The sequence below is a fragment of the Piliocolobus tephrosceles genome, chromosome 1 (genome assembly GCF_002776525.5).
Source record: "Piliocolobus tephrosceles isolate RC106 chromosome 1, ASM277652v3, whole genome shotgun sequence".
NCBI classification, from domain to species: domain Eukaryota; kingdom Metazoa; phylum Chordata; class Mammalia; order Primates; family Cercopithecidae; genus Piliocolobus; species Piliocolobus tephrosceles.
The window spans coordinates 97,650,749-97,670,234 of NC_045434.1; the positions used below are offsets into that span (position 1 = coordinate 97,650,749).

At 51.7% G+C, this 19,486-nt stretch overlaps 1 protein-coding gene across 2 annotated transcripts in view; it reads left to right on the forward strand.

Annotated features, from left to right (window-relative positions):
- Positions 1–16,778: 16,778 nt before the first annotated feature.
- Positions 16,779–19,486, forward strand: part of ATP1A2 (ATPase Na+/K+ transporting subunit alpha 2) — a 28,693-nt gene continuing 25,985 nt past the window's right edge. The window contains exon 1 of one of the 2 annotated variants that reach the window (XM_023214220.3): positions 16,779–16,887. In XM_023214220.3, the coding sequence (XP_023069988.1) occupies positions 16,876–16,887 (12 nt within the window). In that variant the 5' untranslated portion in view covers positions 16,779–16,875. The remainder of the gene's footprint in view (positions 16,888–19,486) is intronic. The other variant, XM_023214221.2, reaches the window with a different exon arrangement.

The window sequence follows — 19,486 nt, forward strand, 5'->3', positions numbered from 1 at the left end:
GCCCCTCCCTCGCCCCGCCCCACCAGGACTACAGTAGGACTACAATCTTGGCTCCGCCCCGGGACCCGGCCCCGCCCCAGTCCCAAGCCCCACCCCTTCCCTGTCCCCCCAGGGCTAACGTCAGCCTCCAAAGTTGACTCCGCCTTGGATCCCGGCCTCGCCCCGCCCCTGGCCCTGGCTCCGCCCGAGGCCCCGGCATGAGTGAGCTAATTGCACCTCGGCGCAACGAAATTCCCATCCACCCTCGCACAGAGCGCACCCCACCCCGCACCTGCCAGCCTTTCCTGGAGAATTGGGTGCAGGGGCCCTGGGATGGCTGTGGCCACGCATTTAGAATTCAGTTATTTTCTCTGAGCCATAGTCCTCGCTGCAACCCCTGTTGAAGTAGGGGTTGGCGGAACCCAGTAGTTCCTGAATGCGAAGGGTTTGAGCTGAAGGGCGCTTCCAGGATCCAGAAGGTCACTGGAGACCTGTTTTTCACCCCCTCAGAGGGCAAAACCAAAAGAAAAATGGATTAGGAGAGGCGGCCGTCCATGTGACGTCATTGCTGGGTTGAGTGATCCTAGCCCAGTTGTTTAACCTCCTTCAACTTCAGTTTTCTCCTCTGCAAATTGAATTGAGGTTGATCACACCACCCAAAGGGTTATTGTGATGATAGGTAATGTACATAAAGTGTTTGGCACAGGAAACTAACACGAAGTGGGAGATAACGAAGGATTATTTTGTTTTAGTTTTTGAATTATCATTTGAACTGCTTCCTAAGAGGCTTAATTTAGACCTAGTTTAGACCTGGCATTTAGGTGAAGGAGTCTCTGTTCAGTGACAGCGGGAAGAGATGAACATTGTTCTGGGAAGAGTGGGGCTTACCCTGGAGGTGGGAGAATGGAGGAGGCACCCTTCCCAGGTGTTCTGTCTCTTCCTGAACTGTAAAGATGGGGAGTGGGGACGGGCAGGAAGGATGAGACCAAAATGGGGAGAAGAGATGGCCAGGTTTGCAAAGCCAAGGCTGTCAGAGTGGCTGTCAGTGGGAGGTGATCCCAGAGCCCATTTACCACCCTCTACCCTCCAACACCCTCCCTCTCCCCTCTTCCCTCCCACTCACTCACCCCCCCTTTACAGAAGAGGAAACTGAGGCCCAGAGAGGGTAAGTGGCACAGGCCAGACCAGACCTTCCTTGATATTGTATTCCTCAAGCGTGGCAGAGTGCCTGACTCTGAGAAGACGCTCATGGGGTTGCCAGTGGAAGCCACATTGAGGAACCCTGGAGAAGCCAGAGAAACGGAGGCCAAATGTTTGGGGCCTTGAAGGGAGATCAGAGGTTCAGCCCTCACCTCCCAAGACTGCCAGCACTGGCCCATGAACAGGGCAGTAGGGTGCCTGTTTATTCCCACTTTGAAATATCCACAGCCTGGTTGCTCCAGAGCCTCATCATCTAAATCCATCCACAGGCATATTGAGTTATGTGAAAACTGAAACTCACAGGGAAGCTTTTGGAAGAACACGTCTCTCCCTTTATAGTGGATTTAATTATCGAGTGGATTTCATGCCTTCATGATGCTTGAGGGATGAAAGACTACCAATTATAATAACAACAGATGTCACTTATGAAATGCTTACACAAGAAGGCCCTTTTGGATATTAGTCCTAGTCCTTATAGCATATTTTGCAAGGCAGTGTCATTTAACAGAAGAGAAACTTGAGGTTAGACAGGTTAAGTATCTTGCCCAAGGCCACACAGTTTTTAAGTGGCTAAGGGGTGACTTGAGCCCAGGTTTGTCTATCCCCAAAGCCCCAAATCTTCCTACACCTCACTGTCCCTACTCCCAAGCCTCTCTACCCTGTAAACTCAGTCATTCAACAAATATTGATTGGGCCAGGCCTCATACTGGGTACTGGAGATGCCATGGTAAATAAGGCAGGCCTGCTCCCCTGCCCTCAGGGAACATAGTTCTATGTATTAGGGATACATTTCATAAACAAGTCATAACCAACCCCCGGTATAAGCAGGATGAGAGAAGTCTTCAGAGAGGTGAGATATCCTCTCTTACCCCGCGGCCTGGGACGGGGAAGGAGCTGGGGGCAGGCTGGCGTTGAGAGCTAGGTTGGTGTCTTCCTCCAAAGGCGATAAGGCCCAAGGAGAGAGCAGTGTCTTCAGCAGGTCCCTCCCCAGACTGCGGGTTCCAGCGGCGGCCAGCAGGGGGAGCCCACAGCCCAGGCCTGATGGACCCCTCAGCTGCTTATGTAACTGGGAAAGCTGGGGGAGGAGAACAAACCCCAGGCACGAGGCACGTCACACACACGGACACATGTCCCCACTGTAATGGAGCGGGGATCGCACAGAAAGACGGCTCCCAGAAACACACCCCCACAGAGCCATGCGCAAACGCAAGTTGCAAAAACAAGGATGCATGGTGTAGATTGGAGAGCACTCATCTCATCCATTAAAAACACAGGCCTCCCAGCACCTAGGCTGGTGCCCTAGGGTGGGGTGAGCAGAGAAAGGAGGAAGCAAGCCCTTCAGTGAGTTTCCAGGCCAGACTGAGACACGAAGGAGGAGGGAGCCTGGGTTTGCAGAGAGACCGGGGCAGGCATGCAGTAGTGACCGTGAGGGACTCTGATGCCCGGCTGGGCTGTGTTGTCAATACCATCACCAGCTTCCCACATACCTGCCCCCCATATACCACCCCAGGCATGGGCCTGCATCCGACACTGGTCCTGTTTCACATGAAACAGGTCTCATTTCACCTCGAGATGACAAGGCACCAAGGTGGCACTGAGGTGTCATGAGTATTGTTAAAGATAATTGAGACCCACACTCTGCCCAAAAGCAGTTTATAATCCAGCTGATATGTGACACACTGCAGTCACCACCAAGGAGACAGCTCTCGGAGAGGAGCACGTTCAAAGACAGGACCATTCACATATGCTGACCCGTGTCAGGCACTAAATGTGATCTCATTTATCCTCATGTGCTATTATTATCCCTGTGAGAAAACTGAGGCATAGAAAAGTTAAGAAACTTGTCCAAGGTTAGTGGATTAGTTACTGTCCACACAGGGATTCGAAACTTGGATCGCCTCACTGTGGAGCCTGTGCTTCTAACTCCTGTTATGTTGCTGCTTAAAGACAAATGTCACCAGGGACACAGTTAAATATGAGCTTAGCACACATGAGTATATACCAAGCTGTAGACACAGATACTGCCATGGGGACAAAGTGACAAATATATCAAATCCATAAGCACACATGCTCATCAGTCAGACATATAGAAATGGCACATGCATACATATAGAACTCAGCTCTCTCTCTCTTTTAAATGTGTATCAACCCTAGCTTTGTGGGGAGCTAAGGATCACACACAGGAATGTCCTGTGATTTGTGTGTGTTTATAAAGCGTTGGCCCATACTGCCCTGATGAGCTATATTTTCCCACCCTCCCAGAAGGGAAAATTCTCTTTGCTGAGTTGCTGAGAGGCTCAAGCAGAGTCAGAGACAGAAGTAGTGCAAAAACCTACCCTCGCCCTGATAACAAACTCATTCAGAGATACACTGAAACAGAAGTGCACATACAAAGATAAACACAGAGACATTATGCACACCCAAACACCAAATACTCACAGAACTACAAAGCCATCTCCCCCCCGACACACACACACACACACACACACACACACACACACACACACATTTGCATTCCACCCTCTCCCTCCCCTCTTTTCTCCCTGAGCCAGGCGTCTGCATCTTCATGGTGGAGTGTGTGTGTGTTTGTGTGTGTGTGTGCATGCGTGTCTACTCTCTGAACCCTCCTCTTGCCCTAGCTAAGCCCCCACTCCTGCCCCCATTCTTGAACCCTGTGCCAAGGGGAGCAGCACAGCTGTTCAAGAATAGCAGAGCCACGATGCCACTGGGGCTTTGGCATGACCTGGCCCTGACTCCTGAGGGGGCCTTGCCATTTCTGAACCAAGGATTCTTGCCAGCTGCCACCCACGCTCGAATGCCATGCATGGATTCCTCGGAGCTGGAATCCCCTCGGTCTCCCTCCTGACCTCCTGACAAGTTATTTGTTCCCCAGTCCCATCGGGTGGGCGCCTGGGAGCCTGGGCTCCGCCCCAGATGCTCACCCATCCCACTTCTCCATTCCCAGTCTGCTAAGGGAACTGACAACTCAGATATGTCTGGAGGGTAGCGTGGGACTGAAGCAACCCCCACTGTGTGATAGTACTTCTTCTCTAACTGAGCAGCCTAGGGTGGGGTGGGGGTCAACCAAGGGCAGGAGATGGCAGTGGTTTGGTTAGACAGAGATTTGTGGGCTGAGTGTTGTAGATGAGGCTTAGGGGGCAGGAGGCGGGTAGCACCAGGTGGCTGCCAGTCATGTACGAGTTTGTCTCCATCCAGCTCTGAGTGGGGTGAGAAGGGAACAACAATTGCTAATACCTACAGGGCATCTACTTCATGCTGGGCACCGTTGCACACACTCTGTGCACGTTCATTCATTCAGCTTTCACAACAACCCCGTGAGGTGAATACTACGAGTATCTCTATTTTACAGCTGGGAGACAGAGGCACAGAAAGCTCATATAATTTACCTGAGGTCACACAGCTAGCAAATGGTAGCATCCAGATGCAAACGCAAGCTATCTGACTCCCAAACTTCAGTTTCCCAAACATTCTTCTTCCCTTCCTCCTCCTGTTTCCCTAGCCTGCCCACATATGCTGAGTGACTGAGGAAGTGAGGACACACCAAGTGACACATTGATACATACATACATGTACATATGTTCAGGCACACACATGCATATCTGGTGCCTATGCAACCTTCTGAAATAACTTTTTCCACTACACAGCTCCAGCTTCTAGCACATAGTGAGTGTTCAATAAATATGTGTTGAATGGATGAATGCAGAACTGAAGACCCAGGGAACAATGAGCGTTGTGTGTGTGGTGGTATGGGGAAAGAGGGAGGGGAAAGGAGGGATTTCACACACACACACACACACACACACACAGACACACACACACACACGGCCCTCTGCTGTGAATAATGTCAAAGACTCACTTCTAACTCTGGCGTCCCAGTCCTTCACAGCTACCTGGGTGGGGAAAGAGCAATGTAACCAGGCTTTACAGGATTCTCTGAAGTGGAAGAAGTCTCAACTCTCTCTTCCAATCAGAACGGAGGACAGGGGATGCAGAGAGAGCTCTGGAAGAGGACTTGAGGCACACAGCCACCTGGGCCTTCCAGCCAGGCACAGCTCCTCCTGTGTTTTCACCTCTCCCTGCCCCATGCCTGCGGCGCTGCGCTGCAGGCTCTTCCCTGGCTCCCTCGGGACAGTCCCTGCTTCCTCCACTTGACCACCTGGACTCTCCAGGAACCCGGCACCCCTTGGCTATTTTGGCTGAAGAGTAGACAATTCTCCTTTTCCCTGTTCCAACTGAAACAAGGGTGGAATTTTTCCAAAGGCTCTCTATTAGGAAAGTGAAGGGAAAACAAAGCCAGAAATAAAGACTCTGCAAAAACAAAGAAACAGATGGAACAGTGGGGGTGACCGAGCTGGCCATGGGAAAGAGTGGGGGCCTAGAGTTTTGATGCTAGCCCGTCCCACCCCCTTGCTCCCACTGCACCCTGTTCTCAGCTCCTTGGTAGAGTTTCCCACTCTGCATTGTAATTACAGGGCTTGTTTATATCTGCCTCTCCATCCTGGCTGTGAGCTTCTCAAGGCTACTGTTAACTCTTTTTTGCCCTTCCCCAAAGCTTACAGAGTTTCCTGGCAATGAGTAGAAGCTCAATAGACATTCGCTGAGTGACTGAGGGAGTGAGAACACACCGAGTGACAAGAGAGGGAATCTGGGCCCTTCCTCTCTGGTGGTCATGTCGCCTCCACAGTGCACACTGTTATTTCCTCTGGAGTCCGTCATACCCTAGTCACTTCCATCTACAACTGATAGAAAGTTCCTCCTCTTATTTCAGAACCTGAACCTTCCATCCCTTGGCAAACAACCCAAGCTGGCTTCCCAAGCAGCCTAGGAAAGGCTGAGTTCTGTCCTGTAGGAAGGGAAGGGTGCTGGAGATCAGATCAAGCTGAAAAAGAAATTACAGTCTGAAGGCCAGGACATTGGAAATCAAGAGCACAAAATAATTGCTAACCTTCACTGGGCATTGTAATTCTCAAAATGACTCTATAAGTTAGAGCTGTTAAAAAAAATTGAAGCTCAGAGAAGCTAAAAAATTTGTCCAAGCCAGGCACAGTGGCTCACACCTGTAATCCCAGTACTTTGGGAGGCCAAGGCCAGAGGATTGCTTGAGCCAGGTGTTCAAGACCAGTCTGGGCAACAAAGCAAGACCCTGTCACTTGTAAAAATTTAAAAAAAGAAAAGAAAAAAAACTAGCCAGGTATGATGGGCATCAACTGTAGTCCCAGCTACTCAAGAGGCTGAGGCAGGAGGCTTGCTTGAGCCTAGGAAGGTGAGGCTGCAGTAAGCCACAGTTGCACCACTACACTCCAGCCTGGGCAACACAGCAAGACCCTGTCTCAAAAAAAAAAAAAAAAATGTGTCCAATTAGTGGTAGACCTAGGATTTGTTCTCCAGGCATTCTGACTCCACAGCACAAGTCCTCAGCCATGTTACGGGCTGCATCTGTACCATACAAATTATTGTCCTCAGAAGGAGCTGGGAGATGACAAAGGTGTAGAGGTCCAACCAGCCAGCAGGGCAGGGTGACAGGGAATCCACTTGGTACTGAGGTCCTGAGCACTGGCATGAAGGATCCCAGCTCCTGAACTAGATAGCCCTGGGAGCAGGGGACCGGCCAGAACGAACCTGGAAATCAGGGGATGAGCCAGGTTACCAATCAGCAGCTCAGGCGGAAGAAATAAAGCTTCTGTGTTTTCAATTAAGTGAAAAGCTTGGGGGCTGGGATTTCAGAAGCAGACAACACAGACCTGGATTTGCCAGCTGTGTAGCCTGACTCCTGTTACTCCCTTTCTCTAGCTTCAGTGTCATCGTCTGTAAAGTGAGAATTACTAGAGTGCTGATCTCATTATTTTTCGAGGATTGTTGTGAAGATGAAATGAAAACATGTGTATCATGATGTCCCATTATGATCAAAGCCAGGGCCCACAGGCAGAATGGGACCAGTGACAAAGGAGAGGAGACTTCTAAATGGGTCTCTACTGTTCACTGGCTTCCCCCATCCGCTGTCTCAGTTTGCCCAGTCTTCTTTCCCCTTCCAGCTCCCACAATCCCCTTGGGAGAGGGTAACCTACAGCCTGCCTCAGCTTCCTCACCACACTCCTCAACCCGCCACAGGTTATATCCAAACTTGACCTGACATGGAAATGGTTTTCCCAAAGGACACACCAGTGACCTCTGAGTTGACCAAAAAAAAAAAAAAAAAAAAAAGTGACCAGCTTTCTTTTCCCCTTGGCGTCTGAAATCTAAAACTGTTAGTTTTTTGCCCCTTAAAACTTGTTCCTCTCTCAGCTTCCTGGCCCCTCTTCTCAGCCTAATTTTCCATCTCTCTGTCTTCTCTACCCTGCCATCTCCCAGATCCTCTTCCTTTACCGTAGGTGTTATTATCCAGGATCCACAGACCTCTGTCCTCTAGCTCCCCTGTCTGGGCCATCTCCTCTGCTCTCCTGGCTCAATGTTCACCTCCATGCAGGGATTCCTATGGCCCATGCCCTCTCCCAAGCTCCAGTCCCCATTTCTATCACCCACTGAGTGCCTTCATCTGAAGCCCTGCCTGGAGCACCTCCACCTTCATATGCCCCCAAGCAAACTTGCGGCTTATTTCCCAATCTCCTTTCTCCCCTACCCTTATTTTAGTTAACTCTGCACCAATGTCCTCACCACCCCCACCATCTCCAACTGCTGCCTTCCTTACCCTGATGTCCAATCGGCTGCCAAATACTGAAATTCTACCTCCCAAACATCTTTTTCATCCATCTCTGTCACCTCTCTGTCTTGCTCCAGACTGTCACCATCAGTCTCTCCCTTCCAGCCCAACACCCTGTCCACGTACAGGCGCACACTCTGCCATCAAATGAGCCTTCCTAGAACACAATTTCAATGAGATTACTCCCCCGCTCAAAAACTTTAAGTGGCTCCATATTGTTTATAGCAATATTTCTCAAACTTGCTTGGTGGTAGGAATACAGATTCCCACTCTCCACGCCCACCCTCATGAATCAGAATCTTGAATAAATGTCCCTGTTCTTTTACAGTTTTAACAAGTACCCAGGTGATTCTTATCATCAGAGCCTTTTTAGGAAACACTAGCAATTACAGTGGCAATTACTCCGGCATTCAAGGCTCTCCATGAAATGGCTCCAATATCTATTTCCAGTATTACCATCCATATTTCTTCCTTGTGCACTGAGTGCTTCCACTCTCTGTGCCTGTGCTCACATTGTTCCTTCTCCTTTATCTCTCTAAGTCAAATCCTACCTATCTGTCCAGGCCCAACTAGAATGCCACCTCCTCCATGAAGACCTTTCTGATTCTTCCAACTGAGAACCATCTCCCCCTTCTCTGGGCTCCCACCACCCTCTAAAATGCAATGGTGAGCAACCAGCAGCCAGCAATACCTGGCTCAACACAGACGCACAAGAGTTTGCACTTTTTCTTCCCCTTTATCTTCTGGAGCACTCCTCACTGTTGCCACTGCATCCAGACGGTTCTGGTCATTTATTCCTGGGGACAAGAACCCAAAGGAGAAGCTTCAGTGGGTCCTTATAGCATGGAAGTTAAATGTGCAGGCTTTGGAAACAAAGTAACTAGGTTTGAACCCCAGCCCCTCTACTTGGGTAAGCTTAGGATCTATGTGCCTCAGTTTTCCCATCTGTAAAATAGAGTTTTGAGGACTAAGGTAAGTACTACATGTTGTCTTCATTAGTTCTGGAGTCTGGGAAGTCCAAGATCCAGGTGCTGGCAGATCCAGTATCTGATGAGGGGGTCCCTTCCTGGTTTGCAGATAGCCACCTTCTTGCTGTGTCCCCACATGGTGGCGAGCAGAGAGAGGAAGCACGCTCTCTCACGCCTCCTCTAAAAGAGCACTAATCCCACCCTCATGACCTAATTATCTCCCAAGCGCCCCACCTCCTAATACCATCAGAGCAGAGGTTCAATCTGTAAATTCTGGGGAGATACAAACGTGCAATCTACAATAAGTGCTCGCTAACTTAGCTATGATGAGCTACAGGTCTTAGGGACAATCTAGCTCAGTGGTTCTCAGATCTGCCTGTTGATTCATCTGGGGAGTAAAACCAATACTGATGCGTCTGGGCGCAGTGGCTCATGCCTGTAATCCCAGCACTTTGGGAGGCCAAAGTGGGTGGATCATGGGGTCAGGAGTTCAAGACCAGCCTGGCCAACATGGTCAAACCCTGTCTCTACTAAAAATACAAAAATTCGCCAGGTGTGATGGTGCCTGCCTGTAATCCCAGCTACTCAGGAGGCTGAGGCAGCAGAATCGCTTGAACCTGGGAGGCAGAGCTTGCAGTGAGCCAAGATTGTGCCATTGCACTCCAGCCTGGGCGACAGAGTGAGACTCTGTCTCAAAAAACAAAACAAAACAAAACACTGATGCCTAAGCCCCACCTTAGATCAATTAAAAACATAGTACCTGAAGATGAGGCGTGGACATGGGATGTTAGCATGCAGCTAAGGGTGAGAATCCTTAGCTAGTCCAACCCTCCACCCCCTACTTTATTGACGAGAGGTAAAGGACTTACTCAAGTGCACACAGCAGGTTAATGGTAGAGCAAGTCCCACACAAAGTCTCTGCCCTCCCTCTAGTCTAATCCACAGTGATTTCCAATACGATTTCCAATACGCCATTGCCCAGCCTTTGCTCCCGTGTCATTGGGTTGGGAGAATCATCTAGGCAGGAGGCAGAGCCAGGCCCACTCAACCTCACTCAGCAAAAATAGAGGTAAAGAAGTGGGAAAAGTTTGAGGAAATGGAAGTGGGGAGTCCCTGAGGACTATGAGCTTGGGAGGACAAGGTTGAGAATGGGTGGGGGGATCTAGTGACTAAATGGCATGAGATTCTGAGAGAAAGGACAATGAGGGTAGGGACCTTGTTTGCCTTGATTGTAAGTGTCTTTCTAGTGCCTTGCACAGAATATAGCATATAGTACGTGCTCAACAAATGCTTGTTGAATGTCTAAATGATGCAATAGCATCAAAAAGCACATGTTCTGTTTATTAAGTCACCCAGAGGGCACTCACATTCCTCAAGGGGGCAGTGGTGAGAACATCCAGACAGCAGCACAAAAGTAAAAGAATCTTGGACTTTCAGAGACACTGAGGTGCAGAGGAGGCCAAGCTCCCTGAAATTCCAAGGAGAGGCTGCTATGGGAGGCAGTGGCCCTGTGTGCCAGATGTTTGCAGGGCATCCTGAACTCTCCGAGCATACAGAATGCCACAGGGGACAGGCAGATAAACAGAGCTGTATCCTGGGCCAAGTGGAGGGGGCCTGGTAAGGGAAGAAGGAGGTGGGAAGAAGGAGGCTGGGGGCCAAACCAGCTGCCTCTTGATAGGGGAAGTGGGGAGGCGGGGTGCTCTGGGCCAGTGGCTGGGTCAGATCTCTGGCCAAAGCAAACCTGCCTCAGGGGGCCCCTCCCTCCCTGCCCAGATGGAATCAAAGGCTAACAGGACCCCTTGAGGGTCCAGCTGTGACCCTTGCTCCTCACACTCAGCAGGGCCCATTAACCCCGTCCTCCCCATATCCTCAACACACTTTTCCCAGCCCAAAGAATCTTTGCAAACAGACTCCCCTGGTGTTTGCTGATCAGATACCAGCCAAGAGATGTCAGTTTTTCCCAGTCTCACCACCAGCCTTGCCTTTCTCCCCCAGGATACCCAGACCCTGTCCCACCTCTCACAGTGGTGCTCTGTAAGAAACCAAGGTAGTCTTTGCTCAAACCTGAGCCCTTCCTTTCTCCCATGCCAAGAGTTAAAGAGATCCGATTCATTTCTATGAGTCATCATAATAAACAAAATAGGAGCACCTGCCTCCATGCTAGCAAACAGGATAGGAGAACCTACCCCCTTGGATCTCCTTCTGAACCCAGGTCTCCAACTGATGGTTCTTACCGGAGCTGAGCTGTGCGCTGAGGAGGAAGTAGCCTGGAATTAGGGGATCATCAGAACTAGAGAGGGACCTCAGAGATTTTCTTTTTCTTTTTTTTTCTTTGAGACAGAGTCTTGCTCTGTCACCTAGGCCGGAGTGCAATGGTGCGACCTTGGCTCACTGCAACCTCCACCTCCCAGGTTCAAGCAATTCTCCTGCCTCAGCCTCCCGAGTAGCTGGGACTACAGGGGCCTGCCACCACGCCCGGCTAATTTTGTGTGTGTGTATGTGTATTTTTAGTAGAGATGGGGTTTCACGTGTTAGCCAGGATGGTCTCAATCTCCTGACCTCATGCCTCTCAAAGTGCTGGGATTACTCACAGATTTTCTAATCCCTTGTCATTCGGATGAAGATGTCAAGGTCAGAGTAGAGAAGCCTCTTGTCCAACATCACATAGGTGGTTAGTGGCTTCAGCAGGACTAGTCGCAGCTGACTTGACTTTCAGGCAAGCGCCCATTGCATTGGACCATGGTGGGGACCGTGAGAGGGCAGGAGGGAAAGCAGACACAGAATAGCCCAGGGCCTTCACGCTCCTGGGAGGGTTGACACCGGCCCCCTGGGCCACACCATGGGTTCTTTCCTTTTTCTCCCTTGGGACTTCCACCTGAGGAAGGCACAGGCAGAACACAACATGGAGCTATCTAAATCCAGAGAGAAGTAAGGAAAAAAGGAGGTGGGAATTCAGCACTGGCAGAGACTGGGGAAAATGCTTCTGGGTGCTTTTTCATCCTATTTTCTAAATTCTATACAGTGTGGTTTTAACAATAAAGAGGATAATAAAAATACTCTAGGGGAGAGATTAAAATGACAGAACCAGCTGGGTGTGGTGGCACGTGCCAATAGATGCAGCAACTCTGGAGGCTGGGGCGGGATGACGGCTTGAGCCCAGGAGGTTGAGGCTGCAGTGAGTTGATTGTGCTGCTGCACTCCAGCCTGGGTGACAGAGTGAGAATCTGTCTTTTTTTTTTTTTAAGGGAGAGAGAAGAGTTGCTGTTTTTGTTTGTTTTTTGTTTTTGTTTGTTTGTTTTTGTTGTGGTTGTTTTTGAGACAGGATCTCACTTAGATTGCCCAGGCTGGAGTACAGTGGTGCAATCTTGGCTCACTGCAGCCTCTCAACCTCCCTGGGCTCAGGTGATTCTCCCACTTCAGCCTCCTGAGTAGCTAGGACTACAGGCACATGCCACCACACTCAGCTAATTTTTTTAGTATTTTTATTACAGACAGGTTTCACCATGTTGCCCAGACTGGTCTTGAACTCATGGACTCAGGTGATCCACCCATCTCAGCCTCCCAAAGTGCTGGGAAAACAGGCATGAGCCACCGCACCCAGCCAGAGGAGATTTTTAGAATCTACTTTGACTGAAAAGAAAGACCGTGTTGAAGGAATGGTTTAACAGATAAAGAAAAAAATAGTGAAAGAAAGTAAAAAGAAAAGAAAGACCAAAAAGAAAGCAGAGGAGCAGATGTTAAAGGAGAGATGGGGAGAAAATTCAACACCATCCTTGTAGTCCAGAGAGGAAACTGAGGCAGCAGCAGGACTTGGACAGCCACTGAGGCTCAGAGCCCAACCTTTTTTTTTTTTTTTTTTTTTTTTGAGACCAAGGTCTCCCCTTTTCACCAGGCTATAGTGTACTGGCACGACCTCGGCTCACTGCAAGCTCCAACTCCCTGGTTCAAGCGATTCTTCTGCCTCAGTGCCCCAAGTAGCTGGGATTACAGGCATGTGCCACCACTCCCAGCTAATTTTTATATTTTCAGTAGAGACGAGGTTTCACCATGTTGGCCAGGATGGTCTCAAACTCCTGACCTCCTGATCTGCCCACCTCGGCCTCCTAAAGTGCTGGGATTACAGGCTATGAGCCACCACCCCTGGCCGATCCCAACCTTTTAATAGGTCCGTATAACCTGAGGGAGTGGGAGGACAGAGGGCTGGAAAGGCAGGAAGAGTGAGAAGTCATCTTTCTTGGACACTTGTCATGGCCACCCCAGGCCTTCCCGGCTCTCCTCATCTCATCCCCCAAGATGTGCTCCCTTTGGAAGCAGAAAAACTCCACCCACACTCCCAGAAGACCTCAGAAGCCTGACAGCAGTGACAAGACCACAGGCCCTAAAGGAAAAAGGAAAAGGAGAGTTAGAGAGAATGGAAGAAGGAAAAGAAGGAGAGATGCCCAGAGGGGGCTGGCAGCTGAGAGGAAGACCGGAGGAGCAGGGCTGGAGAGCTGGGCCCAAATCAGGACTGAGGCAGAGAAGTGAGGTGAGGGGGTGGGAGGAGGGACGATGGGGGTGACAGAGCCTCCCAGCTCTTCCTTCCCTCCCACTCTCCCTCCTCCTCTCTCTCTTTCATGATCTTGAAACAACCTTCAAGTCTGGGCTGGAGGCCCCAGGAGGCCAGTCACTTAGGAAACAAAACTGTTTCTTGGAGACCTTGAAAGCCCATCTGCAGCTGAGCAGCATCCCCACCCCCTCCCTGTGCACACACATTCTCCCATGGACTCTCACGCACACCCACAGCCGGCTTCACATGAGCTCCCCACTGGCCCACACGCACGCACACACGGACTCCACACTTGATCTTAGCCAAAAGGCCGAGAAGCGATGTACACACACGGACTCACACGCACCTCTCTACTCATGCTTGCATTACAGACAACCGATTCAGAGCAGATTGGCCACACATCCGAATGAGTGCTGTCTTCTCCCCTGAGGAGCTCCTCCTTTGGAATGTGGTTTGGTACCACCATGCTGTCTCATACCACACACAGGACCCAACGCTCAGGTCCTCCCAGTCATTAACCAGCACACATCCGTACACAGGCACATGCACACTCCTGTCTCCAACTCTCTTAGTTTCTCTCTCTCTCTCACACACACACACACACACGCACACTTCTTACCAACCAAACATTTGATTCAGGACCATTCCATCCCCACTCTGCCCTTGGTGGATCCGCCTCCTGATCTGTGACTTTCTCTCAGCCCACTCCCCAGCCTAGGCATCTTGGCCTTCCATCCTCCTGCTTTCAAGTCTTTCTTTCTCTCTCCTTTGCTCCTCTTACTCCAAGGGCCTTGATCCAAACTGGTACCGCTGACTGCATTTGAAGAAACAGTAGCCCAACCCAGGCACTCCAGATCAAAGGATCAGGTGTCTACACCTGTTAACGTCCTAGAGCCTAAGGTTCATGGTGGACAAGAAGGAGGTAGACCCCTCCCAGAGCCTCAGCTCTCACTGGGCAGGGAGGGTGGTCAGTGATGCATGGTGGAAGTATAGGCCCTGGGTGTCCTGCCCACTCTTTCATTTCTCTGAGCCCTAAATATGTGAGCAGCAGTGGCCCTCAGGCTGTGCTCTCGCTCAAATGCAGGGCATGGCAGGGAGCCCCAGCAGGCTGTAGGGGCAGTGGAAGGGCACATCCTTTCCGGTATTGAGCTTAGCCACAGGGCCCAGAGCCAGGGCCTTTGGAAGGACTGGGCAGTACTGGGAGGTGCCAGCGGGGGTGAGGGGTGGGATGAGAACGATTCGAGTGCTTGAAGTTTGCACACCTTCAGATTTGGGAACTGATACTTTCTCTTCTATCGCAGTTTGTGTCCTGGAGAGGGCTGGGCAGAAGATTATCCAGGAATTCCAACCCAGGAACCTAAGGAACAGATGCTTCCTAAACCCCAACTTACCATTTTGTCCCTGCAGCCCCCAGGCAAGGCTGCACCAGTGTTGATGCCCTAGCTGCCTCGGGGCCACTCTGGAGTGACTTTGCCTCGTACGGTCTCTCCTGATGTCTAACCACAGGCTTTCCCGCTACTCCCCTCTCACTCTCTCCTTAACACACAGGGGTTGAACTGGGATCTGTTCCCTTCATTGTTTCCTCCCTCTGCCCATTCTCTCCCAAGACCAAATCCGAGCTCAGTGAAGGGGGCCATGAGAAGGCCCTGTTGGCCCCATCCTACCCACCCTTTCTGACTGTAACCCACAGCGGGAAGGAGGGTGGAAGTGAGATGTGACCTACCAGGTCCCTGTAATGGAAAATCTCAACTGCAGGCCCAGAGGGGGCCAGTTATTTAGGGAATTCAGATGTGAGCCTTGTGCCCTGAGAGTGGATTTGCTAGAGGAGGGGCTGATAATCCCTCTGCAGGGAGTTCCCTCTGGGACCAGAGATGGACCCAGCCCAGCCAGCAGGCACCTTAGGCCTCTGGCCAAAGCCCCCCTTCCTTCCCTCCCTTCCTCTCTGCTTTCTTTGCACTCAGGACACTTAGACCTGCCCCACTCCGCTGGCTTCCATCACTCCATCTCTGTGCCCAGAGAAACAGGGGCACTCCAGGGGAATCCTGTCCTCTGACTGTTCCCAGTAGAAGGCGGGAGCAGAACTTTTTCTTTTCTCTCTGCCCCTTCTGGGTTCCCCTTCCTCTCTGTGCCCCTCATCCTTTGGCTTTTTCATCAAATGAGCAGCAACAACGCCCCTAGACCAGCTGGTCCATTCCTGGGTCATCTCATTGTCCCCAGTTTCTAGCTGGTATAAAGTTTAAGATACCCTTTCCAGCCCCAGGCAAAGCCTTAGGCATTTCTGGGATTGCTCATGACTCTGATGGGCATCCTCACTCCTCAGACATTTTCAGTCTCCCCCACTTCACTGCAGAGAGGCCTCTTCTCCAGCCTCAGTCCTGCATGCTGCAGATTTGCCTCCCCTTCCCCACTGGAAGAAGAAAACAGTCGCTCTCCTTTCTCGTTCACATGTCTGGTATTTGCTATGATACTGACCTTCACACACATCTTAGAGGTTCTGTATTTTCCTCTCTTTTGTCTTCTCCCTAACGCTACTCACCAACCCCAGGCATAGATTCAGTCTAGGGCTCTTCCACAGCGATGAAACGGTAAATGAGGGGTAAACAAAGCCCGGAGATGTTTCAGATGCCTGCTAGGAGTCCCACCGTTCCCCTCTAGCCCTGGTCTGCCCCTCCCTACCAGATTCTTGATTCTCCTCCAAAACTTTGGAGAGGTTACACCTGGCAGGATTTGGGGACACCCTCTCGCCTCCATCTCCAAACTTCCCGCTGCCTCCGGAGCCACCTTTGACTCCTCCTGGGCTCCCCTTCCAGGTGCCTCAAGTGCAGAGGTCAGCCTTTGGTTCAAGTTCTAACTATTTCTGGGCTTCAGTGTCCCTGCAACTTCTATCACAGAAGGAACAGAGTAGTCTATGTTTCTTTCTTTCCCTGGGAGGTTGGATGTAGACTCGGGAGACCTGAGTTCCGGCTCTGTCTTATCAATTCAAATTGTTTAATCTCTCTGAGCCTCAGTTTCCCCACGTGGAAAAGGAGAGTTAGGCCACATGGTCTCTGGCATCCTGGGATTCTGAGTCAACTGCTCCCCCTCAGCCAGATCCTAGGGGGCATATTCCCCCCACCTGGGGCCCAGGCCCACTTCCCTTGCAGCCTCTCCCAGTTATGAGTGCCACAGACCAGAGGGGTTGAGAGGAGCCAAGGGGGGGCATGCCGCGGGACAAATGGGCTGTCTAGGGCCAGTGGCTAAAGGGGCGGGAGGGGAGGAGTCCTCAGGGATCCTGTTTCAACAAACGTTTCTTTCGGAGGAGGGGAAGGCGGGGGAGAGGGGGAGAAGGACCTATTTAAAGCTACCCTGTTGCTTTGGCTGTCTCTGTCTGCCAGGGTCTCCGGCTGTCCCAGACGGGCTGGTGTGGGCTTGGGATCCTCCTGGTGACCTCTCCCGCTAAGGTCCCTCAGCCACTCTGCCCCAAGATGGGCCGTGGGGTGAGTATCCCTAAAGAGCAGGGGTCACACTCTGGAGGGTGAGGGAGGCTGCCGAGGAAGGATGAAGTGAGAATGGGATGTGGAAGGAGAGGGAGAGAGAAGCTGAGTGGGATACTTGGAACTTGAAACTAACAGTCTCCAAACTACCAATGCGTGTACAGATCCCATGGCGGTCACATACCCTAGTGCTCTCCTCTCCTCTGCCCGCCCCTGGCCCTCTGCCCACAGTTAGACCCACAGCCCACCACACACACCCCCTCCATCTCTCCCTCCACCCCACTCTCACATCTCTAGCCCTTCCCTGCGGCAGTCCCTCCTCTCACTGCATCTCCCGGCCTCCCAGCTGAAAGGATGTTTGGCACCGCGAGTCCTCCTGTCTTTGCCACCCCCTGAAAATACCCATTCCTCTGGGAGTTGTAGCCTGAGAGGCTTGGGGTCCATTTTGAGGTTAGAGAGGGGCAGTGGAGCATCCGGCTCCCAGAGTCACCAAGCAGTTCCGGACACCACTTCCAGGGTCCCTGAGTGCCAAGGACAACTGGGCGGGGTGTGGGGAGGAAGAGCGATGCGCCCCAGCCCCTACCCCAGCACCCCTCCGGATGTCCCGAGCAGCATTGTCCGTGGGCTCCAAGCCACGGGCTTTGAGGACTTTCCCAAAGGCTGATGACAGTGACCCCCCCCACCCCCCAGTCCACCCGTCCATGGCATTCTGCAGCAATGGCTACCCCAAAGGGAAGATTTTTTTTTTTTTTTTTTTTTTTTTTGAGACGGAGTCTCCCTCTGTCCCCCCGGGCTGGAGTGCAGTGGCCGGATCTCAGCTCACTGCAAGCTCCGCCTCCCGGGTTTACGCCATTCTCCTGCCTCAGCCTCCCCAGTAGCTGGGACTACAGGCGCCAGCCACCTCGCCCGGCTAGTTTTTTTTTGTATTTTTTTAGTAGAGACGGGGTTTCACCGTGTTAGCCAGGATGGTCTCGAACTCCTGACCTCGTGATCCACCCGTCTCGGCCTCCCAAAGTGCTGGGATTACAGGCTTGAGCCGCCGCGCCCGGCCACCAAAGGGAAGATTAACAACCACAATGGGGCGGGCAGGGAGAGGGCTTTGAATTCTTGGAAATGAAATTCCCATATGGAGAAGAGTGGCCCAGTCCCTTTACATGCTGTGCCTGGCTGCTTTCCTTTTGTGGAATACTGGCAAAAGAGGACACAGAGGGAAAGGGCATGCTGAGGAACGGGAGGGTGTGAGGAAGACTGTGCCTAGGGGGAGCCATGGGTGTTTCTGGCCCCAGGAGGAGTCAGGCAAGGACATGTTATTGCACCGAGTTGAACAGCTGGGAAATCCTGAGCCTGGACACCAGGGTTCCTGAGCTAGAGTGGGAGCCATAAATAGAATCAGAGTGCATGCATGTATCTGCATGTCTGTGTCTGTGTGCGTGTGAGTGTGTGTGTCCTGACCACGTGTTCTCCATAGGCGGGGAGTCCTGCAGTTACTCATGGATGAGTACCTGTGTTTGTGTCTCAGCAGGCAAATTTGTAAATGTACAAGCCTTCAAGCCTGCACAAGCATAAATGTCACTGTGTGGGGTGCTTGAGAGTCTGTGAGCCTGCCCTTAGGAGCTGTGAGGTATGGGTTTCATGGAGGAAGAGGTCATAGCTGCGGGAAGATACACTGTCTTGGGACCTTCAGCTGCATTTTGCCATCTCTGGCTCCCCATGGAAAGGGCATCCCCAGCTGAGATGCAGGACCTCTAAGAAGAGGCAGGGGTTAAAGGATCAGATAAGCCCTTCACTTCCCCCATCCAAGTGAAGAGAGAAGGAGGGAAGGTAGGCCCCTACCCTGCTCCATCTTAGAGCAAGGTAGACCCAGCTCAGGAGGTCCTGCTTAGGAGGTGATGAGACCTCAACTTTTCCAGTCTATCTTTTTCCCCTAGAATCCCCCAACTCCCCTTAATCACCATCCTCAGTTGCTATGGGTGATGCAATAACAAGATGAGGAGCAGATCTAGGCTGTTTAAACTAACAGTCTGGGTGAGGTGGGGGTACTTAGGACCTGGAGCTTAGAGTTCAGCCTACCAGAGACCCCTGAAGAGGGAAAGCATCTGCTACCCACAACCTGTTCTAGGGATGATTTTGCCTCCAATCCCTTCTCCCCTGCATCTCCACTGCAGAGGCAGGCTTAACTGTCCCCCCATTACCCAGTGGCTGTGAAGGGCAGCGTGGGAGCTGGGGGAAGGGACGACACTGGTGGGAGGGAGCGCAGCCTGCTCCAGCTGCCACGGAGAGGCTGAGATGGGGGGAGCGTTGGCGGATTCCCAGCTGCCCCCACTCTGTCCCAGCCTCTGGCTTTCTCAAAAAGGACTCTCTGTTCTCCTTCAGCATTCAAGACCCAGAGAGGACTTGTGGTTGGGGGAGGGAGGAGCAGAGGGAGGTTGGGGGGGGGTCCTTGCTTCCTCTCTTTCTTTCTTGCCTGGGCAGCCGCTGGCCCCAAATCTCTGCAGGCTCCTGGCTGCAGAACCTGAGATCCTTGCCAGGACAGAAGGAGGGGGAAGGGGCAGTGTGTCCCAAGTTTTCAGCCTGCCGGAAAACCGGGCGGGAGCTTGGGGAA